The sequence below is a fragment of the Frieseomelitta varia genome, unplaced genomic scaffold, assembly GCF_011392965.1.
Source record: "Frieseomelitta varia isolate USP_RPSP 00005682 unplaced genomic scaffold, Fvar_1.2 scaffold_742, whole genome shotgun sequence".
Classification (NCBI taxonomy): Eukaryota; Metazoa; Arthropoda; class Insecta; order Hymenoptera; family Apidae; genus Frieseomelitta; species Frieseomelitta varia.
Genome location: NW_025110526.1, coordinates 537053 through 563563, shown reverse-complemented (window position 1 = coordinate 563563; position 26511 = coordinate 537053). Strand labels below are relative to the sequence as shown.

At 31.8% G+C, this 26511-nt stretch overlaps 4 protein-coding genes across 13 annotated transcripts; 2 read left to right on the top strand and 2 right to left on the bottom strand.

The window, feature by feature from the left end:
- Nucleotides 1-10: 10 nt before the first annotated feature.
- Nucleotides 11-6694, bottom strand: LOC122535593 (60 kDa SS-A/Ro ribonucleoprotein-like). Of its 5 annotated transcripts, none has more exons than XM_043667267.1 (8): nucleotides 6564-6694; nucleotides 5809-6019; nucleotides 5323-5689; nucleotides 5031-5242; nucleotides 4721-4926; nucleotides 4523-4643; nucleotides 4046-4452; nucleotides 11-3973 (listed from the first exon to the last, which is right to left on the bottom strand). In XM_043667267.1, exons 2-8 carry the CDS (start codon nucleotides 6001-6003, stop codon nucleotides 3841-3843), a joined length of 1641 nt encoding a protein of 546 aa, XP_043523202.1. In that variant the 5' UTR covers nucleotides 6004-6019; nucleotides 6564-6694; the 3' UTR covers nucleotides 11-3840. The 5 variants fall into 5 exon arrangements, with proteins under 5 accessions (XP_043523202.1, XP_043523203.1, XP_043523204.1 ...); XM_043667268.1 differs by having other exon boundaries at nucleotides 5809-6071; nucleotides 6564-6673; XM_043667269.1 differs by having other exon boundaries at nucleotides 6494-6624.
- Nucleotides 3302-26475, top strand: LOC122535598 (deoxynucleotidyltransferase terminal-interacting protein 2). 2 transcript variants are annotated; one of them, XM_043667277.1, is made up of 4 exons: nucleotides 3302-3333; nucleotides 16290-16295; nucleotides 25534-25659; nucleotides 25741-26475. In XM_043667277.1, the coding sequence occupies exons 3-4, from the start codon at nucleotides 25563-25565 to the stop codon at nucleotides 26427-26429; spliced, it is 786 nt and encodes a 261-aa protein (XP_043523212.1). In that variant the 5' UTR covers nucleotides 3302-3333; nucleotides 16290-16295; nucleotides 25534-25562; the 3' UTR covers nucleotides 26430-26475. The 2 variants fall into 2 exon arrangements, with proteins under 2 accessions (XP_043523212.1, XP_043523211.1); XM_043667276.1 differs by lacking the exons at nucleotides 3302-3333; nucleotides 16290-16295 and having other exon boundaries at nucleotides 25287-25659.
- On the top strand, nucleotides 6407-12588 carry LOC122535594 (26S proteasome non-ATPase regulatory subunit 5). 2 transcript variants are annotated; one of them, XM_043667273.1, is made up of 3 exons: nucleotides 6407-6440; nucleotides 7327-7595; nucleotides 8910-12588. In XM_043667273.1, exons 2-3 carry the CDS (start codon nucleotides 7414-7416, stop codon nucleotides 10237-10239), a joined length of 1512 nt encoding a protein of 503 aa, XP_043523208.1. In that variant the 5' UTR covers nucleotides 6407-6440; nucleotides 7327-7413; the 3' UTR covers nucleotides 10240-12588. The 2 variants fall into 2 exon arrangements, with proteins under 2 accessions (XP_043523208.1, XP_043523207.1); XM_043667272.1 differs by lacking the exon at nucleotides 6407-6440 and adding an exon at nucleotides 6592-6724.
- On the bottom strand, nucleotides 10433-20324 carry LOC122535590 (nose resistant to fluoxetine protein 6). 4 transcript variants are annotated; one of them, XM_043667257.1, is made up of 10 exons: nucleotides 19471-20324; nucleotides 13297-13568; nucleotides 13042-13217; nucleotides 12766-12923; nucleotides 12431-12565; nucleotides 11783-12342; nucleotides 11361-11666; nucleotides 11089-11263; nucleotides 10868-11010; nucleotides 10433-10788 (listed from the first exon to the last, which is right to left on the bottom strand). In XM_043667257.1, exons 1-10 carry the CDS (start codon nucleotides 19775-19777, stop codon nucleotides 10660-10662), a joined length of 2361 nt encoding a protein of 786 aa, XP_043523192.1. In that variant the 5' UTR covers nucleotides 19778-20324; the 3' UTR covers nucleotides 10433-10659. The 4 variants fall into 4 exon arrangements, with proteins under 4 accessions (XP_043523192.1, XP_043523193.1, XP_043523194.1 ...); XM_043667258.1 differs by having other exon boundaries at nucleotides 12431-12532; XM_043667259.1 differs by lacking the exon at nucleotides 19471-20324 and adding an exon at nucleotides 13686-14186.
- Nucleotides 26476-26511: the final 36 nt, after the last annotated feature.

Sequence of the window (26511 nt, the reverse complement as noted above, 5' to 3'; positions counted from 1 at the left end):
TACACGGAAATGAATTTGAAACAAATTTTATTCAAAGATATGATTTAGTCTCATAACAAACAAATTCATGAACAGAATTAATTTTCTATACCTTTAAATATCTATTGTCTATTTAATTGAATTGTAATATTAACAGATGTAATATAACATATCTTCCTGTATAATCTTTTTAAAATATTTCTGCTTATTGAAGCAATTCAGTCACTAAATACTTCTTTCCCATACAGATTAGTTAGGTACAAAAATAACTTCAAAATCCCATAACAACCATTTTCTGTAGAGGAATCTTCTATAGTAAATTTCTTATGATTTTCTTTTGCAGTATAGATTTCGATTTTATGATTTAGAAAAGTAATCGTGTTAGATACAAGATTAAAAAGTAGTAATACTATTCACTATCTACGAACGCAATCACAAAATAAAGAACCTCACAATAATCCTCACATAAAATCGATTAGCATCAGTGATTTTGTTTCTTCCATTTACAAATATAAAAGATATCGAAATGAATAATAAATAACTGTTACTTATACATACACAAAAAAGAAACTAGAATGTCTACAGTACTTTTCTTGATAATAATAAGGCCGAAAAGTAGGCATTCTGTGAATGATTTATGAGTTATTTCATTTTTCGAAGCATAATTAGTGCAATCCTGTGAATCCGTCGATATATTTAGGATACCTTTAATCTTTTTTGAACAATAGTAAAATTTAACAAATTTCTGATGTTATTTCAAAAGGTTTATGAATAATAGATGTTCTCTCACGGATTATCGAAGGATAGTGCACTAAAAATGCATTTACAATAAATTTATGTTTTTTTTTCTCTTTTGTTTTTGAATCTCATTAATTTTCAGGAACATGTTATTGCAATTATGTGTACTTCGAGACTTTGATAATTGATCAATATATACTGTTCATGTGTAAAATATACATATATACGAATATATATTCGCAAAATAGAATAATTTGTGCTTCCTGATGAAAATTAAATATTTCAGAAATACCAGATAATTTTTTTATAAGGAAGCTAACTTTTTTGTTCGAATAAAAACCTGTGCAATGCAATAAAAACGATATATATATATACTTGTTTTACCTTGAAATACATTACATATCATTTACTACGAAATGTAAAATTTTTATTTCTGCCTTTTTCTTACGGTAAATATTCTTTTTTTCTTAACTAGCATGAACACATTGAATATATTGTTTTTCGTATTTCCATTACGTAGAATAGCACACAACCTGAACTTTGTGGATTTTGAAGAAAAGCGCAGGTGTACAGTATTTTTTAGATGGACCTCATATCGTGATAATATTTTTTTCTTTTTTCCTTTTTTTTAACATTGCATATTTAACATCGGACGTATTTTTATAATAGACAATGGACATGTCTAATTTCCGCAGTACGATCGAAAAGAAATTTTTTCCATAAACTCAACAAAATATTAAAAAATCTAAATTCATATATATTCTTTATGATTAATGATTCAAATATTGATAACCGGAAGTTTTAGTACCGTTGCCAAGTTAATTGAAGTTTGTAAAATATAATAAGCAATAAAAATGGCAGTTGTAAAATGACAGTGATATAGTACATAATTCAATATTACTTGAAAATTTACAAGTTTCTTTTCGATCGTAAAATAAAAACATATATATTGAACTACTTTGCATTATACCATTGAATAAGATAAGCTACAACTATAGATGTAGCTTATATTCTAGTACTCTTAATGAGCAAATAATAACTATGATGCGCGACTATTATTACGCCTATTTTTGTAATTTTTTTTTTATGAAAAAAATTCACTTTTTTCCCTTAAGGAAATGAGTCTAGCCGCATAATATCTATAAATAATCTTTCAAGCGTAATACAAAACTTCATGAATGTCTATTACCAAAAATGTATCTAAAAATATTATTATTTTTAATAACTTATAATTCTTAAGTATTTCTATAAGGCGTCGCGCAACTAAGATTGAAGATCATAAACTTCATTCGAAAAAATTTGATTTCCGATACAATAATTATTTTCGATGCTACAAACATGATTCCATTTAAATCTTGCTTTGTTCACTCACAAGAAATTAGAATGTTGTTATACTTTATATTGCAGGTTTATATATATTAAAATTAATAATATATAATTAATTTCGATCTATGAATTACCAAATAGGCTGCAAAGAACACGTGAATATTTAAGCACTTAATTTAAATGTTTGTCAAACCTGAGAATCCATCCACGCTGTACTTTTTAGCAACATTTTTTTAAAGAAGACTTTGCTTCTCAGTTTAGAAACCAAAGGACTTCGCGAGGGTAATTCAAAGACCGAAATAGAAACAGAGGTATCTCTGGATACTGCCATATTTTTTGTTTTAACAAAAACTGATACTAATTAACAAACGAAGCAGATACATGGTGTGCCTCTGGTTACATTTACTTACTTTTTCACCTAGTTTGAACAATAACAATGTACTTTGTATCACAGTATTATATTAGTAGTGTATTTAGTATTTGTCGCATTTACTTTGGATATGGCAAATATGAAATATAACAGTAAAATTATACTAATGTAAATCTATATTCTTTGGGGCTAAATGCATATCACAGTGAGAAATTTTTCAACATTTCTATTTTTTTTTAAATTCTTATTGGAATTTCCAGAAGCACACCAGTCTTCGAAATGTATCATCTTAAAAATCACGTATGTATCCATATATCCTACTAAAGATATTACAGAAAGCTTTACCGTCAACCAGTGGAAATAAGCAGGCAATATTAAAGTAAAAGTATCTTTTATCATTAGTTAAAAATGCACCTTAGGTTATTTAAGATACTTATTTTGTATCTAATATGCAGTCTTATCCTAATTTTTTAGCTGCGCAACTAATTTTAACAAATGTAAAGCGATAAATTAGTAAACATGTATTATCTGTTTTTTAAATGATACAAGGTGGTCCATGGCGTTTCAAACATTTTCGTTTATCTAATCAAATGGTTGATCACAGATGTATCACATTCATTTACTTGTCAATTATTGATTCGTTTATCAATGTATCGTTCTTTTAAACAAATATTTACAAAATTTGTTGGACCACTTTCTAAAGACATAAAATTACTATTAATGATTACAGCTCACCCTAAATACTAAAAACATGCAATATTTAGTAATGTTTATGTATTAATATTAATATGAGATAATTATAGGGATAAGAGTTAGTAATGAATTAAATGTCAAATTATTATTTCTCTTATCATATCAAATCTAAATAGACAGAGGAGAAATATTCTTTATGAATATAGTTTTGTACTAAAACAATTAATGTCAATATTAATGTATCAGTATAGAAAGATCGTTTAGATTAATTAATTTTTTCGGTACTCTAAGATAAAATTTGTTTACATTATATTTAAATATGTCTTTTAGAATAGTTAAACATTATCATTTAATAATCTCATTCGTTTTAATAACAAAACTTTGATAAACGAAAAAGTTTAAGCCTCATTTACCAATTTTTGTATTACTTACAAGCACGCAAATATTGCGATTTATAGTAATTTCAATTTTAATTTTAATCATTTCAACTAGTGCATGCTCTGACTACTACATAAGTATCAGATTAGCAACATTTACAGATTATTGGAAACTATTTTATGAATCTGATTTGTAGTAATCTAAGTATTTTGAAATATTTCTTAATTGACGGTTCCATAAAAATTATTTTACTCATCTGTTTAAAAAGCAAGTTGATGTCATTTTCAAAGTGTAGTAACTGATTAAGTAGTACTGTCATACTATTGTCAAAGAAGAAATTGCTATGCATGCAGTTACTAAAACAGAGATTTCGCAAAAGCCTGTATAACTACAGGAATACTAGCATCAAAACCATTAACTGTTAAAATATTTTTATTACTCTTCTGCTTGCGATAAGTCGACGAAGAACATACTGCACAATTTATTAATCTGAAAAAAGTAATTAATTTACAATTTGTACATCTGATAATTTTTGCAAAAAAATAATTTAAAATGGCTTACTTTGTATTTTTAAGTTTGAGTTTTGTATTATATGCTTGAAGAGCCTCTTCTGATGTGTCAGATTTTTCAAATATTTGATCTACAACGTTAATAAATACATCGTATTTATAGTTTTGATAACCAGCCCACGACATTGGTTTACCCAAATTTGCGTTTCCAACAGGCATCAGCTGCAATTTTTTCATAATTTGACTAAAAGTAGCATTTTTTTCAATAGTCGCAACATGAATTCCAGCGTTTTTAAACGTGGCAACGGTGACGTTCTTTTCACTGCGAAGAAGTGCAAGTGCAATCATGCACCCTGCTTCTACACCATTTATATTACCGTTACGCCAAATATGTGTTTCTGACATTGCTTTACTCATACTGATTGTTATCATATAACGTAAACCAGTTGATTGAAGATGCTAGATAAAAATCATTGATATAACATAATGAATACATATGTAAATATTTCACAAGCATATTTATACTTACAAAAAAAGAAATATTCAACATTTTGTAGAGAGCATCAATGATTTTAGAATTTGGTTTGGATGGAACTAGTGATGGTTTATCGAACTGTTCTTTGATTTCTCTTTTTTCCAATGTTAATGGTCTTTAAAAATTACATATTAGCGAAATATAAAAAAAAGGACATGTATTAAATAAAGGACACACTGTTTTACTACTTACTTCCCAGAATTTTCATAGTGTTTTATTGTAACAAATACTAAAACTGGATGAACTTCATCTCTGACAATGTTTTCTTCATTGGTGATTTGATCTATTATTTTGGAAACTATTGGTGACCCTGGTTTCAATAATTTAAGATTGTGTATTCTTTGCAGATTGGTTAAAAGCATGACTAAATTCATTGATGGTATTAGTGCACTCCAAATCTACAAATTATTCAAAATTATAATCAAATGTTTTAAAGAATTTTAGTTTATAATTTAGTTAGAATTTTTAATATATATATATATATATATATATATATATGTACCTCTTTAGATTTCAGTAAATGTCCAGGTACATGATCTAGTGTTAATTTGTACATTTCCAAAAGACCTGCCGCTCGAACTTCATCTGTACAATGTTTAAAATCTTCAACATGTTCAATATATTCTAAAATTTCCATAAGTGTAGGATCTTCAATAGAAGATTTTTTTATTTCTTCTAAGCCACGTATTACATATTTAAGGACCATTGCTCTTCCTATTTAATAACATATTGTTTGGTGAAGAATATGACTATTTGTATGACAATTATAGTATAAATATCAAATGAATAAATACCAGGATTATTGGGTACAGGATGAGACAATTTTATAATATCTTTATGCTTCCAACCATATCTGCCTTTGTACCTTGTAACACACTTTGCTAGTTCTATTGGAGATTTTGATAAATACCAATTATTTACTGCTTTTCTTAAACCATGACCCCAGCCATGTCTTGACTTTCCTGTTGCATCAATTTCTTTTTGCTTACTTATTTGAGAAGCAAATTTTATAAACAAAATGAAGTGCTGTGGGGACACACAAATTTTGTTTACAGCTAAATAAGCTGCTTGACGTAAACTTTCACTTTTCATCTGTCTGCAGCAAACAGCAAGAGCAAACACTAATGTTTCTGGATATGGAACAAGATTACTTTCAAATGCCTATAAAAAATAAACTGTTTTAAATTGTCAATAAAAAATTATTTATTAAAAATATTACGAATAACTATGTGTAAATTATTTACATATAATAAACTTTGGCACTTGTTATTGAATTTTACCTTTTTGATAATCTGAACTGGTAATAATTGTTTCTCTGTATTTTCAGCTAATTCTTCAATAGACGGAATATTTTTAGTCAAAAAATAGCTATGGACAAACCAGTTTCCAGGTTGATAATCAGGATATTCTTTACCAACATAAAGAAATTGTGATAATCGTACTTCAGGATCATTTGGATCCAAATCCACCGCCATTTCTCAATACACAATACTGCAAAGAATAATTTATAAATTCAGATAAAATGTGAAATATGAATCTGAGCCTATGTTTAAACAAAAATTTCGTGTTTTATTAGTAATTAGTAGATCTAAATAATTTACTCCTACGTATTTAGTTATATAATAATTATCTATTAACAAAATATACGTATATGTTAATAATTAGTATATTTAAAAAATCGACTCTCGATCAATTTTGAAATCATTCTTAAAATGTGTTTGAAGTGTAATTTAGAATGTTCGTACTTGCAACTTTCTTTATGTACGTATATAATGCATGAATGAATTTTCTTCAATTTCGCGTTGAACGTTCATGATTGTTCACAAAATAATTTTGGAAAAATTATGTTGTTTGCAGACAGTACAGTATATCGTGGAACGTAGTAACAGGTATCACTAAATGACCTGATAAGGTAACATGAAAATACGGGACATGCCATTGCAATAGTGCATGCTTGATACGTACAATAATTTATACTTTTGCGAAGAATTGCATGAACTTTTAAACGTTATTATGTGCACTCAGTCTTCATTACCTTGTGTTGATCGAAAGAGTAACAACCCAAAACACAACCATACAGAACGACGTTTTGCGACGTACAAGAACGTACTGATTGATGGAAGAAGTTAGGCGGTTCGAGTAGATCTTGAATCAAGTACAAAATACATACGAAAGCTCATTGACCCCTAGAAAACAGTAAATGTTTCAATAAAATAAAATCTTTCATACAACAAGAAAAGTGGGACTTGATATTTTCAATAGTTCCTCTGTCAGTTACGTTTGTTCCTTTTGCATAAAAAATATCGACAGAATCTTAAATAACTTTTTTACCGTGTATCGGAATATTTACGGGAAACAATAGTGAATATTCATTAAACTTTTATTTGGATTTTATTTACTAGCTCTAAAGATTGCAGATTTGAGATAGTCAGATTGAGAAATAATTGAAAATACCTTTTCATTCATGAGCTTTGCGTACTTTGATTTCTCTTTCAAAATTTAAACAATACTTTATTATAGCGCTCCAATGATCTATGATCAAGATTCTGAAAAATCAGATTGTTTTATTCTTTTTTTTCTCAATAATACATAGCTTTTGTAATGTGTAATATATTACTGATTCGTTGTTTGTTAATCATTCTCTAATTAAACATCACGATTGTTTGAAACGAGATAACGAATAGTTCCATCATGATATAAAATTTTAAAGAGCTACGCACGTTAATGTCACTTATAGTTAAGTTCGATGCTTTGCAAAGTTAATTTCTTTGTAAATAAAAAGATGATTTTTGTTTTAGGTTGGTAGTCGTTTATTGGCATGTCAAAGGTCGAGCTAGTAACACTTTCAAAAAAGTAATGTCAGTACTGTCAGTGACACGCCGGCCATGGCGGATTGGTTACAAGCGAAAATCGTTCGTCTCGGCGAACTGAGTAGTGTAGAAGAAAAAAAAGCTATTCTGTCTGATATTAAAATCAAATTGGGAAATTTAAACAACAGAGAAACTGAACAGATCTCTCGTAATGTGGATTTTAATCAGTTGTTTACTCAATTAACCTCAAATGACAGGTACCATAATAGTACGGATTTTATAAAATTATCTTTAACCTTTTTGAGGACGGGAAACCTGTTTTTTTTTGGCTTTAAATTGTTTTCGCTGTTTCCACTTATACGTTTAGTGGCCTGACGAGAAGGGCTCGATCCAAATATTGCTTGTTACTTTCCTTCAAAAATGTTAAAAGAAAGTCTAGAATAAATACAATGCGTAACCTGATCGAAGAACTATATTCGTCGCGATTCAATGTTTATGTCCTCGTACCTTGTGTTGTATCTTGTTTTTTTAGATACATCACACATTTCTATTATATATATGTATCTCTTTTTTACCACATTCCTTGTATATACAGAGTGATTCTTAAATGCATGTTCATACTTTAAGTGATGAGTCTATACAATGAAATAGATGAAAAATATAAATCTATGTTTTATACATCTTAATTTTTAAGTTATAGATGATTGAAGAAAATGTTTAATATGTTCAACTTGTTTATCGACGCAATGCTATCGGATGCCTTAACATTAAATTTTGCACTTACTCAAAAATATCAATTAATTTTAGAATAATCTTTATTTTGAATCATTTCTGATAGATTATCCACTTCAGTTGAATATGTGATAAGTTTAATGTGTTGAGTTTTATTTAATCTATGTCAATGAATATTCTTTTAAATAAGATTTAGGTGTACTAAGATGTGCAATAATATGAGACTAAACTAAATACATTAAAGATTTTCTTTAGTTATCTATAACTTGCAAGATAAATATTCTTAGATATATATGATACAGATTTATATGATATATTTTAAACATTTTACTACATAGATTCATTACTCAAAGTATGGATATATATTTTTACATATGAAATTTGGCATATATCATTAAAACATAATTTTCTTTTTTATAAAATAATTTTTTTCATCCAAAATTAAGATAAGAGATGAATTGTTTGATGTTTTTAAATATATAAAAATTTTGAGTAATTTTTCCATTTTTATTAATATATTGAATAGAAAATCTGGAAGAACCCTCCAGAGAAGTTTATTTTTTATACTACAACATTGTGATAAATATATAAAAGTTCTTATTTGTAAATATAAAGATTGATGGGAAAACTAGCTCATTCTCCAAAGATTAATGATTTTCTATACATTTTTAAAAATATTTTCGTTTTTTTTTTATACATTTTGTTGAAAAAAGGATGAAAGTATATAATGAATAATACAAATATATAAATATATAATAAATAAAGAACATTTTTGTTAGATAATTTATTATAATATTAATGCAGTAATAAAAATAAAGTTTCTTACTTTTTTTTTACAGAGAACTTGTAGATCAAGTATGCGACATTTTGAAGGCATTATTTGGCATTTTAGAACCTGGAGAAGTATATCTAAGGTATTCAGCAGAAATATCTCAGTTGATAATTCATCCAACTGCTGTGGTTAGATCACTTGTGTTGCATGAAATTTTGTGCATTGTTTCTAATCCCCAAAAATTACCTCTATTGTTGAGAGATGTCAATTTATTGGTTGCTATTATAAATAGGATCGGGGATGAAAATTTGATGGTAGCTAAGTGTGCAATGTGTATAATGAAAGAAATTGGTAAAAATCCAAATGGATTGCAGATTTTATATACAGGTGAACTGTTAAGAAGTTTTGCTAAATTGTTAGTGAAGAACGATACTATTAGCTTTCGTACATATGAAGTTATTGTGGATGTAGCAAAATCTTCAAAAGAAGGTCTAGAAGCTTCTGTTCAATCAGGATTTTTAAATAGTTTATTTGATAGCCTTGAGAGTGAAGACATATTACTGCAGGTAAATGCATTAGAAATCCTGACGCAATTAGCATTAACAGAAGAAGGATTAAGTTACTTAGAGCAACAAGAAGTTGTGAGAAAATTGGTTCAAAAAATAGCACAGGCTAATGAAAATCCATTATCAAATTTATTGATCCCTGGATTAATGAAATTTTTTGGAAATGTTGCACGTTATTGGCCTAATGAAATATTTTCAAAATATCCAATTGTTGTATCTGCATTATTTGAAGTAATAGAGAGTGGTGATCAAACTATTCTTGGTGTTGCCTTAGACACATTGGGACATGTTTCTATGTGTGCAGAAGGTAAATATGCTCTGCAAGTCTTGGGAGATGCAATGCCATGTGTACTGAAAAAAATTGCTGAGATAATACAAAGAATGCCTACAGCATTAAGAATTCGTGGGCTTAATAATTTGGCTCTAATACTTGGTGTACAAAAAGCGGAACAGGACAATAGAATTTTATCATTAACAAAATCATGGTTTGATTCTATGTGTGACGATCCACTGGGTATGATTGTAGCATTGTGTAGACAACCATTTGCAGATATTAGACAAGCAGGTCTAGAGGTGATGGTTGTCTTGGCATCTCAAGTATGGGGTCAAGAATACATATCCTCTTATCCAGGTCTTGTAGAATTTCTATTGGACAGGAACATTGAATCCTTTAAAGAATGTAAGGAAGCTAAATACGAAGTTGTCAAACAGTTGATTGAAGCTGAACATGATATATTTGATGCAAATACAATGCAAAGGTTTAGGGAATTTGTAAATCAAGGACCACATTATGTTGAAATCAACACAGAAGTTGCAATAGAAGGACTATGAGTTATACTATTTTTGTTTTTGTTATTGTATGTTAAAAGTTTACTGGAAATATTATGTAAGGTATCAAATAACTTTTTTAAGTAAAATTTTGACAAAAAACATACTATTTATTTTCTATATGTTATATGTACAAATAAAATGTAATCGTGCATAAACAAGGATCTATTCTTTTATATAGTTAAGAATGCAGATATACAAAGGCAAATAATTTATTATATAAGTAACAATACACATCGTCGCATACGTACTACGCGCAATAGTATAACAATGCATAATTGTGCGTAATTTTTATTCATTCGCGCATTATAATACGTCTATATTTTTTCATTGTTTCATGATTTCTTTTTTACATTAGTTACACACAATAAAGACATAAACAATTTTGCTGAATATATCATGTAAAATAACTATGTCGTTGCATCATTGTATGCGTTTTCGCTTTTTGGGAGAAAGTATTTTCAACATGGTCACAATAGGCGCTTCGAAAGACACCGATATAATAAATGATAGTACATACGATAAAACCAGAACTCCAAGAAAAGTGATCATCTAAAGAATGTACCGTTTAAGTAAAATTATAGCTATAATATTTAGAGAAAATAAATTTTTTATTTTTATATTGACATACCATGGTGTATTTTCCTAAATGAAACGGTGAGTCCAAGTTCATAGCTGTGAGCCGAATTATGAGCGGATGTAACAAGTAAGCGCAATATGTTATTCTGCTAATTGGATATAAAATCGGTGCCGATAGAATACTATTGACGTATCCTACAGATATACATAATTAAAATTGTGTTTTTATATCTATTTGTAATTTAATAATCACCATTACCAATCAGTATTTACCTCCGTAACCTGTGCTGCATGCAACGACGATCCATGATAAAGCAAGTGCCCATAAGCTATGACTTAATGAAGAATAAGTAGCTGCCATTATAGGACTAAGTTCTGCTTCATACAGACCATATAATAAACTTAAAAGACATGCCGAAGAAAGAAGCCATCCTACGCAAATCGTTGTCTAAAAATGGTGAAATTATAATTACCATTATTTTATATAATTTATCATTATTATATTTTTATATAATTATCATTATTATATTGTAATTTCAACATACCTTGGACATTTTTATTTTGCAATCAGTCTTGAAAAGGAAGTATCCTACCGACATGCCTATAAAATAAGGACCCAGCCTGGTCCATGGCTTATCATAGATTTTATCGAAAAGCGCCAATGGATCATCTGAGCTCGGCATATGATTATTTATTAATGCAATATATCCGGTTGTTAACCAGGAGCTTAATAACAAAGTAGTCATCAGAAAGGTTGCAATTTTAAAGTGATTTGTCGCTAAAACTAGTATTACGGCGCCAATAATGTAGAATTGAGTGTCATCTGCAACGTACCAGCTCCAAATCATGCACTGAAAAAGAATACACGATGCTAACGACTTGATTATTTAAAATTGCAAAGCAAGAATAGACGTGTCCTTCTTTTTGATCTTATCATGAAGTTTAGAAAGACGATCGGACGACTCACCATTTGATCTACCGGGAACAAAGTATTAATGTAAAGAAAATTCCTCCACCAATAGTTGGGACAGTTATAATGATCCGCGGTCGGTGGTTCAAACACGGAATTCGAATGAAACCATTTCATTGTGACTTGAACTACTCCAAGTACAAACATATACGGAGCTGTGAGCCTACAAAATCTGTACATGAGAAGACCGATGAATTTTAAACCACCTGCGACAATACCCCGTGTACCCTGCGTAAGTTTATTCAAGTCTCCTTTCGCATTTGTTCTGAAGTACAGAAAGCTCACGAGTAAACCACCCATGAAGAAAAACGTGTCGACGCTAAAAGCTCCGTTCGTAATAGTTTGAAAAAGAAACTTTTTCTCTACGACTTTTCGGTACTCCATGTTGTCAGAGTACTTGAACGTGGTAATACAGGTGTGACCCAAGATAACCCAGGCCATCGATATCACTCTAAGACCGTGGACAGTACTGATCGTGTCACCTCCAACTTTATTGTCACAAATAACCTTTACATTAGCTCGAACAGAGAAAGAGAGTAACAATTCCTCGAAGACGCCTAGGAATAACGGAGGGTTAGCAATTATTTTTTTATCTTTCTCTAATTGCTATTAAGGCTTTTTTTAATAAAACAAAGAATTACTTACTAAATTTATGTACTTTGGGAGTAGCTGAACGTAGACTACCTTCGTGATCGTTATTGTTATTAATTGTTAATGATTGAGGTCCATTGATGATAGCTTCTGCCGCTGGAACAGGAAGGTAGACCCTACCTTGAAAAGCTACGGAATATAATAATAAAAGTGTGTCACTGTCTTTGTTACTGTCCTTGTCCTGTGCTTGTCTGTAAGCGTTAGTCATTAGTACTTTCGGTAAAGGAGGCGAGCAACAAGATGTTTCCTTGGAGCCATATCAAATAGAAGAGTATTACAGGAAGGACGTTCGAAGGAAGGAAATATTCAAGACACATTGGCAATCTTACCACCAAGAGATTTCTGATTTCTGGTGGTTAGCTGATCGAATTTCGCATGCCTTTCCAAATCGTAGATCACATTTTTTCCGCGAGTATATTTTCTTGTTACGTAGATGTCGTATCCAGTTCCAATTGCCATCAAAACGAAAACCGTAGCAGTCACAGCACTGAAATGTTTTCAAGTATTTTTAATTTATTGTACTATTTATTGTACTATTTTTTTGAAATGTTTTCAAGTATTTTTAATTTATTGTACTATTTCGATTTTAATGCGATTCAACGTACAATAGAATCCAAAAGACTGGGTCCTCGTACATGTCGTACATGTCATGTTGATCTCGAATTTTTTCAAGTGACGAATGTTTCATCGCCTGTTCACTCCCAGCGAGCTTTGCTATCACAGAAACATCGGAAGCGTTACACGAGAAAGGTAAACACACTCCTAGATAAATCATTCTAATCTGCAATTAACGTTTAATAAAATGATTAATAAAACGCGAACTCGTTAATTAATACACGTTGATAATCCCAATTGTTTACCCTAGGAAAGAAAGTGGTATTCAATGAGATGGTCATCATGTAAAATCCCAGTTTATAAGGTGGTTTATCGAATCTTGTCCCGATCCAAAGATCATTACTAGTGAGACCGCCGTGCTTCTTTCGCGATTCGGTATTGAGCTCTTCTGTTGGTTTGTTTTTCATCACTTTCTTTCCATAATCTTCGTTGATATAGGCACACTGGATGGACGAACCAACGTAGTAGGAGTTTCCCCAAAAGAAACTATTGGTGTATCTGCCTGAAGCATCATTCGCTGTAACAAACGGAAGATTTATCATAAGATTTTGAGTAAATCATCATAAAAGTTTCATAAACTCAACCACCGTGCTCTTTTTCTGTATAGAATGACTTGCTAGTTGTAACCAATGACCTACTTTATCACTCAAGACACTTTCTCTCTGCTGGACGAGTGACCACTTCCGGATCACATTGGATGACATTCCAATGAAAGCTAAAGCCGTTGGGTGAGTGACGTTTAAGTAATCAGTACTCAGACAAAAGGATTTCGACGTTTACAATTACTTTTAACATTGTTGGGTAATTTTTTCGCTTATACAATCAACTCGATTTCACACATTCTTATTTAATATTTAATAATATAATATCGTATTTGATGTTGTAAGCTGGACATTAGTCAACGGTATTCATTTATACTTTCATAATGGACGTTCGATCGTAGACGTTGGTGCTGCTACATAATTTTCATTACCAAAGATTACGACACCTATCGCGGACTGGAAATCCAGCTGTTCTCTAATAAGACTTTCTATTCGAGAAGAAAGTGATATTATCTAATCATTTTAACCATCATCGCGGTAAACCGTTTCTGTGGCTCGGTGTATATACACGGTGCGTAGCATAATCACTAATCACGATTCGTTGCATCATTCATAAATTGCAGTTGCAAAATAAATTGCAACGTCATCGTTGCGCACAGAAACAAATTTACCGAAGTTTCCCTCCGAAATATTTTGTAATTGATTTCCGCTAGTACGACATCTCATTTGTCGAACGTTACCACTGAAATTACTCCTTTTTTTTTTTCTTTCTTTAATTCCATTCTTTGAACGTTAACCTTAGCCGATGGATTCGTGAATTAAATTCGAATGTATTCGAATTCCTGACCTTGCGTATCTCGTAAGTTTTTGAGTCAGGCAATGGGATTTTTACAATCATCGCCGTTATCCGTAATCCCGGTAAACATAACAGAGAATCTTATTATCGATTCCGTTCGCATAAAAGTAGAATCGTGCACTGCAAAGAAATTAGAACAAGAATGGATTTAGTGCGTTTACAGTGATCTTTAACACAATCAACATTGTCGTCTATCATTGAATAATAGATTCAAGTTCAATCTCTAGACGTGACCAGTTTATCGTTTATTCGTTTGATTCTCGAATAAATGAAAAGTGAATAACCTTGCTTAGTTTCATCGCGTTTCGTTTATAAATGCGTCAAACTCGGTACGTCTCATTTAATTCTTCTTACACTCAAATACGAAAGAGAATAAGAAACATATACGAAGTACTTTCATCATTGAAAGTAATCGGTTCAGGTAAACGGATCGAAAAGTTCAGAATTTGCGTTCCTTTAACTTTCTCTTGCCCTCAGGAAGAAGACGTGAAGCGATAGCAGACACGATGGCATTGAAAATAATTAATGTTCAGGAGAGGCTTATAAAAAAGGGAAGAAAGAGAAGAGAGTGAGGGACAAAATAAATTCCATAAGTTCGACCGGTTTACAAGGTTTTCTGCTTGGAGTAGCATGCTCGTGACCAGACTCTCCTTGATAAAGTTCAAGGGCTATCGCAACAAGAGTTACTGAAAAAGTTCTGATTCGGTCTACTGCGTATACTCTTTGTTCGTCGATCGACGAATACAGTGAAATGCAACGAAATTTCTGCAGGCATTTGAGCAACGTCGACTTGCATGTTTAAGTAGTGAGTCGTGAATGATACTACGACCATTACTAAACTACTATTGATATTTTTATCGAAAAATAACGTAAAAGGTTTAATTATGTATGTTTGTATATCAGACTGGACAATTATGTAAATGAAATTGTGAAATAGATTAGTTTGGTGATCAACTTTAAGTCTTCTTATCGATTATGGAAGTATTGCGATATTAATAGAAATCCAGTTGAACGTTCGTTGATTTTTAAATTCTGTATCACTTCTGATATTTCGCTTTCGCATATATAAATGTGAATTTATTAGTACCAGCTATAATATCATGTTTAAAAACATACATTTATCTTCGACATTTCAATATAGATTCTAAAGGACGTATATAGCGTGACGGTTCTTTGACTTCTTCGTCTCGTTATTCATAACGTATGACGTGGTAAAAGGATGTTTCAGAAAGACAGCTCGAGGATCTGTTCATTGATCGGTTGTATCAAGCTGCGTAAAATTATAACGCGTTTGACTCGCTTTTCTAACCAGCAGGAAATGAAACGGGCGTGTACGTTTTCGAACGTGTTCCATAATTGGTGATCGATGAACAAAAACGTCCCCCGGTTACGGTCGCTTGCTGTTTACAACCGATTGCTCGATTTTGCAACCAGAATTAATTGAAACTCGCCTACGAAACATCGACTTGTCAATGGACGACGTTTCGAATCACTCGGTACGAACAATCCAAATAGTTTCACGCGTAAATCTGCAATGCGAAAATAATTCCACGTGTTGGAATTGTGGCGAACAAACAGCGTTCATCACGAAAGTCTGCTTTTCCCTCGATTTAGCGAACTTGTTAATTAAAAGACTATGACGTATATATACGAGACCTAGAAACGTATTCAGGTTTGTTGCGTGATCTTTGGACGTACAGTAGGTATACCTGTGCTTTCTATTTTTTTAAATACGCCTTTTCGAAGGAAGCGCACAAAAGTAACGAAAATCAATTTGACAAGGCTCTCTGTTTGTACCAGCGGCTGGAATACCATCGATTTTCATTGAGGTTCGAGGAAGTTTCAAGTAAGGTAGAATAAACGCGCCTAGAATGCGTTTCATTTGCCCATGCATGCCTACGTGGAAGGAAACCTGTTTAGAGGTGAAATATATAGTAGAAAGTATATAAGGAAATGTCTGCTTACATAATACGGGGGTCGAAACATTAATCAGACATGAGAAAAGATACATGTGAACTGCTAAAATGCAAACATAAATACAAATGTAAATTGTTAAAATGCAAATGTAAATGTAATCTGGACGAGACATTGCACAAGATAAAAAATAATATTTTAACAGTCGTCGAAAATGGATATATATATATATGGATATACGTACAGAAGAGCAAAGAACGTAAAAATACGAATAAATCGTGCTCCACGAACTAGGAAGCGACAGGTAGGCGTAGTGCTTTTCCAATGACGCTGTTCACGAACCAAGAACCGTTATATCACGGTGTTTATACACGTGAAATAGAATGATAAAGAATCGAGAATAGCCGAAGAAAAGTTACGTGAAAGTTGCGTTTGCAAGCCCGGTTTCCACGTAATCCTTTCTCCGGGCGGTTTTTGTATCCAACGTGACGTAATTTCAATAATTGCCGTGGTTTCTACTCCGACCGTGTTCCTTCGTACGCGAGTCTTCCTTAAAACTTTCTAACGTTACACTTATAGTTATCACGAAGGATGTTCGCGACAACTCGTCCATGAGCTATCGTCGGAAAAGAGTATCCGTTGCCTTTATTATTACTGTCCGCGCAAATTTATACTTTCGCGAACGCAATGAAAGGAACGGAGAGATTTCTTTTTTTGTTTATCGTTTATTTTTGTCACTTTTCGTCGTCGTGTCGTACAATGTTTCGAATATTTTATTTCACAAAGACGAAGCGAAGATTGAAAAACTTTTCCAACTCTGTGTGATAATTAAATTTAGTTAAAAGAAAATTGGACTAATGTACAGTGTAATTCAAAATCTGGGCAATAAGCGTGAAATATTAAGTTAATATTTTGGGTTGAAATTGATCTAGTTGAGTACGTAAATATTCGTAGTCTAATCATTGTTCATACTTTGTTCGAGATTTTTCTAGCTGATTCATTTCTTCTACTTCTACAATTAATTTGAAACACCATAATGGATGCGGGTACTAAATGAAGGATCATGAAATTATATTAATGAACCCGGAAATGTCAGTCAACGTTGAACCGAAAGTTAAACGAAGAATGCTTGCTTCATGGTGGGTATCATTACGAATAGCATTTAAAGTGTCATAATGGTAATGTTTCTAATGCTGTTTCATTCTCATTGTGTAATTGTGCAAATTTGAACTTTCTATAATGATAGTGGAGCATATGCCACGAAAAGAGAAAGTCTTTTGTCAAATGAGATTTGATTCGATGATATTTCCTCCGCTTGAAAATTAGGCAGAAAACTTAGAGTTCGACAGGCAAAATTTTCACCGGAAACAATAAATATTACAACGTAGTAGAGTCCTAACAAAATTTCACGCCTGCTTCGATTAATGGCTGTCGAAAATATTTTAAAAGCAGAGTTGCTTTCTCGATTGCTATCCGTTTTCTCCACATTCGCGAATTCATCTTTCGTGAAAGAATATTTTATATTAAATATAATATAATATAATGTTATACAGTATTTTTCATATTTCTTTTTCAGGCGAATTATATGGTTTATCAACTCAACTACTCGATAATCGATCCTTTACCGTCAACATTTCAATTGCTTTGAATGATTGACAGTATTTAATCATCGGTGTCTCAATGTCTATGCTAGTTGCATAAAAATCTTCAAGGTATCATTTCTACCGTACGTCAAGAACATGTTTCACAATTATGTATTTAGCTAAACATGCGAAATGATCCGTTCTCCGCGATCTAATTTTCGTCCATTCTTCAGGCATTAGTTTTCGGCATTAGTATTCGTTCGTAAAATTGAGAACTCGTGTCGGAGAAAACAAACTGGTCTGTCTAGTTTTTCACTGCTATTTACGTAACTAATATTTTATGGTAATATTATTTTACTTCTATTTTTTTCAATGAAATATATTATCGTACGTGTTTTGAGAATTGAAGAAAGAACACCTGCAACAATAAATTGTCAATTTGGAAAGTAATGAAAATTATCGTTGAAACGATGAAACGTTGAACGGCAGTATAATCTTTTCCCCGCAGCTTACAAAAACGAAGGGACAACGCTGACACACTTAAGCCCTTTACCTACATTGGGCCCACACGATGAGAAAGTGTTCGAAAAAGAGATCTGAAAGTTATAACGGGTATACTTTACAAAGAAAGTAACAAAAGCACACTCTGTTCTTGGATATTGCGTGTATGTACACACATATTTTGTCAATCGATGCTCAGTGTCTCACCGTACGTGTATTGTGTTTCGGAGAAATTCAAATCAAGATGTATTTATATATCAAGTGACAATTTTTCTTCGTAAAAATGAAGGGGAAAAGGTCAGAACGATCGTGTGGGTATTTATGGAAAAGTATAATGTTGCAAGACGCTTGCGAAAAGTGGCATTGACCGAGGAAGCGGTAAAACATTGAAAGTGGTTCGTTGTCGGGCCGAACCGGTGCTTGTCGTGGAAGTAGCCACGGCGTAGCTCTTTGTGTCGCGAAAAGTGAAATTTCACGATGAAAGTAGGCAATGCAAAAGGAACTGCCTGGGAGGAAGGCAGATGAATTTTAGCGAGGATGTTTCTGGCAAGCTCTCGCCACCGGCTGATGACCCATTAACTTTCGATTTCTTTCCTCATGAAAGTGAATTAAACCGTATGGACTTTGATCCGTTATTTTAGCTGTCCGATGTTTCTCATAGAAAAATTTTTAATCGCTTGATCGATTCTATTAATCAAATTTAATTAAACGGTTTAATTAAATTCAAGTTCAATTCACGTAATCTCTGGAAATGTTTTCTGTTAAAAACCAACGGAATCATGTGCCACGTTAATTATAACTATCCCCGTTATATGTAACTCGTCTCAACTTTCTATTCGTACGACGAATTTTTACTGGCACGAAACAAAACGCACCGTTGTCTCGTGTACGACACGAGAAACGAGAGAAATGTTTGCTCACGGTTAGCTCGAAATGAATAATTGATTGTCAAACATTTGTACAGGAACTAACTACCGGAGTGACGATTCCTTTTAGCATAAATCTGACTGGTTATCAACATACCTTTGAGGGCCCATCCTTCGTGATTCTTCAATCCTTCTATATATCTTGTAATATCTTTGGCACACTGATCCTGAATAGGATATTTCCCTTCTGTCCAATTATTGGCAAGATGACGCACATCGAAGACATCTAACATCTCCGACAACGTAGTCCAATTTCTATTCGTAATTTTATCGGTATCGGTAAAAGTTCTCACTCGTTGGTTCGCCAGAGAATCTCGCGTAGGATTCTCCGAAACGTTCAAAGGTGTCACCCCGCGAATTGCATAGCACGCGAAAAGAACGACAAGATGCCACGTTTGGCTCATGATTGTTACGCTCGTGCCAATCACTGCGAAAATAGAATCGTACAGAAATCGATTGATCGATTAAAACCGGCCGGTCACGTTTAACATATTACAAAATGTTGTTTCGATGAATAACGGATCATCTGAGCCAAAAGTCTCAGAAATCGTAAAATATCACAGCATAGATATATTTGAAATCACAGTCGATATCCAGCTAGTCTTCGGATAAAAATCTTCACTGATCAAAGGTATGAATCTCTTCCTCGTCTATCCTGACAGGATAGAATATCGATCTTCTCAACTTCTTTCAGAGTCACGTGAATCTTTCTGATTGCATTTTCCAATTTATCCAAGAGATTTCCTTTTGGAGCCCCTCCGTTTCAGTTATCATACTTCTAAGAAAGCAACGACAGTGGACGGAAGAGAGAATGTAGATTCCACGCCATGACCGATCTGAGACTGCGAACTTCTGACAGAGCGTGTCTTTTCTTCCGTGTGGTTCCTCCTTATTTGATGGCCAAGAATCAGTTGGAACGACGAGACTGGTAATGGTAGAAAAATGGCTTCGCCGGATGAATATCTTGGTAGTAATGAAAGTGCGAGCAGATGGTGGGGAGAAACCTCCCCATATTGAAAAGTGAGTGTCAGTGGTGAATATTTTAGTCCGATATGCGTCTTATTTAAGTGTATGTATATTTATAGTTAACATAATTTTGCGTCCGTTGGGAAAATGAAAGAGGCAAAGAAAGATCGTATCTTTTTAAAGGCGGAGAAGCTGTCCTTTCATCGGAATTGCTAAATTCGTTTTTGTTTCAATGCGAAAGAAATATGTCGACAAGGAAGATCTTTGAATAACAAATATTTTTTTCAGACTGTAGAAGTAATACGCAGGTATGTCTATAAAACATTTTAAGGAAACTAAAAAAACGTGCTTGGTAAATTATTCACTTAAAACATTGACGTAAATAACGGTTATCATCGTCATGCATGTTTTTGTTAAAAAGGATTTTATCACATGTACGTATATATTTTTCATAGATAATGGTTTTGTGTTCAAAAAGAAATTTTGAAATGTTTTGAATTCCCGTATTAGTCCAGAAATGTATTTTCGCAAAATAATATCGTCTGAAAATAATTTGCGAACATGAAACGTGCATCAATGAGTTAACAAAGTTGAGTATTTGTTTCTCGATTTGGGTATAAAGGAAGGCAGAAGAAAAAAAGTCAGATAATACTCATTAACATTGTAAAACTTATATAATACCAGATTTATCAGACCGAACGGATGAGGATGTTTGAACACCCGACCGACTCTTATATCAGTTTCTTTTTTTGCGAAGAATTTTTCGATATTCTGCGAAAAATAGATTTTCTCCTTTTTTCATGAATACTTTCAAGTATACTTAATCGGAACATAGCTAAAAATACTTAATTAAGAGCAGATAATCGGTTTTACGAAAGTAACAAACTTCAATGAACCGAGGTGACCATAAGATATAAAACTCGTTAAATGAATTGATTAATTTAGTGGAAATTATCTATGAAATCGTGTACAATACAATTTGCGAAGATTTCGAATGCAGTTTTGCGTGAGTTCGCCTGAAATTGACAGTAAAGTCTATTTTAGAAGTTTCACTAAGAAATTTCATACTATTAGAGGAGTGTTTCTCTTTCTCCGACGCAGAACTTTCGTCAAACGCTATCATTGCCTGCTCAATCGTGCTGAAATTCGTTTTCCTTTTTTTTTTTTTTTTGCTATTACAGATCTTTATTATCCCTCCCTCTCCCCCGTATAATTTGCGTTGGTAATCCTATACGATTTCCTCTAAAAATTATAATAATTAGGAAAATACAAATTTTCTGCTACCTGTAATCAACCTTTGCAATCGTTGACAATATTTACTTGGTTGAAACTCAACGTTACATTTTCGACGGATATTGTATTGAGAAAATCATTAATACATCGGTAAACATGATTATTCACGGCACACACCATTAATACGTGTATCGCGTGAAAAGTAGATACAATGCAGTTACGAAATGCACGTACTTCTTTTTTAAATGCACTCATACCTTTACGTTGTTGCAACACTTTGCATGTATTCGTTGCTCTTTGCAGAATAAAATTTTTGCAAAATATTGATCGTCATTTTTAATTTAATCACATGACGAAAGAAGATCGCTAGTTCAAAGTCTGACTTGAGTTGTTCTATCGTATTTAGCTCTGATTTGTGCAACAAAAATGAAAGTTCATATAATTATAGTTTTATGACGTTCTAATTTGCTGTATGCAAACACATGAAATATGCACAATAATCCTGAAAACTTTCTTTTTAAAACTGACTTTGATATGAACCTTTTCTAATTTAGAATTTCTCTTTCCTTCGTATCGCATATTTGTTCTGTGATGTAAACGTTGTCGGAAAGTGAAATTGGCCAAAGCAAACCGAATGAATTTCGTTTCATTCTTTTTGTTTTTTTTTTTTTTTTTTTTTTCAGAAAAAGGAACAAGTTTTATCGATGAATATTCCATTTAATTCTTTGCATCCTGAAAATAAAATGTAAAATCATCCAATCCAAGGTCTAAAGTTGGCCTTCTAGCGATTGACCTTTCTTCTCAAGAGAATTTCTCTTTCACCGGTCATCGTTCTTTTATTATTACAAAATCTTTGAACGGAAAATATATATCTTTGAAGGTAATCAAGCTCAAGCTATTTTACTCTATTTGACTCTAGTATAGTATTTAAGCTATTTGACTCTAGTATAGCGTTTAGTTCTGCGATAAATGTATCGTGTGCTTCAAGATAAAATATTGAAAGATCAAAATATCTTGAAAAAAAATAACGTGACTTTGTGATCTTAAAATCGGAATTAAAATTTTAGTGAAATTCCTGAATAAACTGGGTACAGCTGTAGAAATACAACTTTGTCTGTTCATATGTTGTAGGAAGTTGTTTTAAGATGACCATGTCGAGCGTATGTTCGACTTTTTTTTAAATTTTTTATTTGATATTTTTTAAATTTCTTATATAATTAGTTATTTTATAATTGCGTATGCTATGTTTATCATTAATAAACTGAATCATTAAAATAAAATATTATATTCTTCTTGTATATACTTATACATTGTATTTAAAAAAATACTAAAATGTTTCTTTCGCTATTGACACTAATTAACCTGAGTACTAATAATCGGTAATTACGAATTATTCAGAGCAAGAAAACTATAAAAAGAATTAACTAATAAAAAATAATGAGTATAAATAAAGTATAAAGAATAAAATCTTTTAAAATCTTTGTAAAATATTGTTAATTCTACACAAATAATAGTAAATCATAAACAAGGTACTGGTTAGCCATGTCGCTAAATTTTGTCTTTGTCAAGCGAGGTATACTTTCTCTGACAGGAAGAAGTGAAAGGGGAAAAAGAAGTGAAATGTGGGAAAGTGGTACTTACGACCAATAGAGAGAAGAATAAAGAAGAGATAGAAAGAGATATTCGAAAGAGGGAAGAGAAAAAAGAGATAAAATGAAAATTATTGTTGTTATTGCTGTTAAAAGACAGTCTTAGACTTCTTTACTTTTTATACTACTTACTCTACATAATTCTTACTTACCATGTATTATGCTCTTTTTATCAGTAAAAATTAGACTTCAATTTTTCTTAAATCTACATATAATTATTTGTAGTAACATTTATTTTTAGTAGTATTGTCTTACTTATTATTAATATCGTTAGAGTACGTTGTTGTTGTTACTATTATTATTATTACTATTGCCATTATATTTCTATTCCTACTAGCCCATTCTTATGTATACAGTGAGAAATATGCTAATAATTGTGAATATTGAGTATAACAGTTGAAAGAGACGAGATCTAACGGTATATTTAGAAATGAAGTAGTTGTGCTCAATCGGTAATTATGTTACGTGAGCCAGAGAAAATAGTTATTAAATTATGGCGAATATAAATCACGAATGCAATAATGAAAATTATTGATGATATATTGCTGATACAAATAAATTGAACATATTTTTGCATAATTTATGTACTTTATTCCATAATTTATGTACCTATATACACTTACATAGCTATGCATACTTATTTCTATTACAAAGGTGTTATTTCTATTAAATAGGTATTGATTATTCAAACACTACAAATTTCACTACTTCATATGTTACTTGATGATCATTATAGAGAAAGCAGATTACGATATTCTTTGCTATAATACTAATCCAACATATTACATATATATATATTTAAATATAGTGTATTATATGATTTGAATCCTAACAAATGACACATTTAAGATTATATTATTATTTGTGTAACAAATGCATATTTAGAACAGTTGTTTTAAAACCATTCAATTTAAATATATGTATATGATCATTTTCTTTCATTTACTTTCATTTTTTTATTTCCGAATTTTCTGCAAATTATTCAATTGTTAATAATACTCATTCAGATGTTGTGAAAATAAGTTTTTAATCGTGAAAAATAAGTTAATAATCGTGACCAAAGAAAAAAATAACACATTTTTCATATTTGATGTGCACGAACATGGAAATACATTAGTATTTTGTAAGACATATTAGTTTGTCAAATATTTCAGCTTATTTTCGAATTTCAAACAAATAATTACTTTTGCTACGTGAAAAGTAACCGTTTCTGGTTACACAAACATAAGTAGATATGTATGAAAAAAATAAATAGTATATTTTGTCACATTTTGACACTTGCACAAACTAAACATTTCCATCTAAAGATACGCAAGTGCTCAAAACGCCTGAATGAAGGGAAAATGATCGTGTCGAAAACAAAATTAGGGAGAAAACAATAAGATTCATTTCATCCTTGGGAGATCATGCATCTAAACTCATCAGTTGGGTAGATAATAACAATTGCTTACATCCCAGTTGCTTGGGTAGGAAATTCGAGACAAGCACACAACGGAATGGTGAAACTTATTTATATTGCTGTCCTCATCGCATGTTATTGCCCTCCTTGTCCGCCGTGCGAATATGTTTGTCCTTGTTGCACACTATTCCTCTCCTTGTCTAGCGTCATTAGACAGATATATATGCGCGGTAGAAAAGGGGAGGAATAGCGTGCGACAAGGACATTCTTCGATCTATTGAAAAAAAAATTCAACATGTTTTTCTAGGACAAAACACACATAGGAAGAAAGCGGGGAGCCTAATTTTAAGGAAGCATATAAAAAAGTTCGCAAATTATTTCTCTTAATTAGGTTTTTTTTGTAATTAGTGCGAACTGTTACAATATGGATATGGTGGCGCCGTCTAGCGGTAGCTCATGGTACTAATTATTTACAAAAACACTTATTTCTGCATTTTACGGGTCAAATGGAGTATGAAAAGAAAGCTAAGGGTTTAATACAATCACAAAAGATCACAATTCATTTCGCTAAATTGGGTTTTTTCGCACATGTAAATGGATGCCGTTTACAATTAGCGTCGAATCTGAACGATAACAAATAAGCATAGAGCGTGCGGAACACTGCCAGGATAGTCCGCCCAGTCTAGTGGTTCGCAACAAGCGTCTGGGGTTCGCTGCCATCGATTCTGAGACGAAACGCATTTCTCTACGTTTCTTCTCTATCTCTTCTTTCATAAACGCATCCATATTACATTCTATATCATTTCCATCCCTTTGGTAACAATCATAGAGGCAGACACTGAAATTGAAAAAAGACAATAGAATTTACTAGGCATAAGGTTTGCAGTGTAGTTTATGTTAAGAAGTCACGTTGTTTAGTTTTTAGAACAATTAATTTTCATAATGGATATAATAATTGATACGAAAGGCGAAGCAGATTTACTAACAAAAGATCATTTGACAGATAATGATGAAGATGATTTTGATTTTGAAAATAGCGGTAATTAAAATTTACATTTCATCATATCTTTAGAGGTTAGAAATATGCGACAATAACAATGTTTTTACATTAATTTAACAGGCACACAGCCAGTCAAATTTTTTGACGTAGAAGATTTAACCCAGGATGAAGTTTCAACAAAAAGAGTATTTCGCAGTGTAACTAAAGATTTTGATCTTGAGGAATTTGAAGAAAATATGGGTTGGTCAAACAAAGGATCTCAGAAAAAGAAAAGTCAAGAGGCAATTCCTGTTCCAGACATAACTAATTTTACAATGGAATTAACACCAGTAGAAAAGGTACTTAAAAAAAGCGTCATAGTACCTGGTTTTGAAAAGCTGCTTGCTGTGCCTCCGTACGAGTTAAGTAAAAGGGTATTACAAGCTAAGAATCGCAAAGAACGTGCTAAAACTAAAGGCAAAGATTGGTATAATCTGCCTGCTCCTGAATTGACACCAGAGGTCAGACATGACCTTCAAATTATAAGAATGAGATCGGTATTGGATCCAAAACGTTTCTATAAGAAAAATGATCTTAAAACAATACCAAAGTACTTTCAAATTGGTAAAGTTATGGACTCACATTTGGATTATTATTCTGGACGTCTTACTAAAAAAGAACGTAAGAACACGATTGTGGATGAACTTATGGCTGATGCTCAATTTTCTAAATATAACAAACGTAAATATAAGGAAATCATTGATGAGAAGAAAAAATTACATTATAAAGCTCACAGACATGCAAAGAAACTTAAAGGAAAGAAAAAATGATAAATGTAACTTATAAATATATAATATATAATATATTTTAAACCAACATTTCAAATGACACTTGTAAAATTTATAATTATTA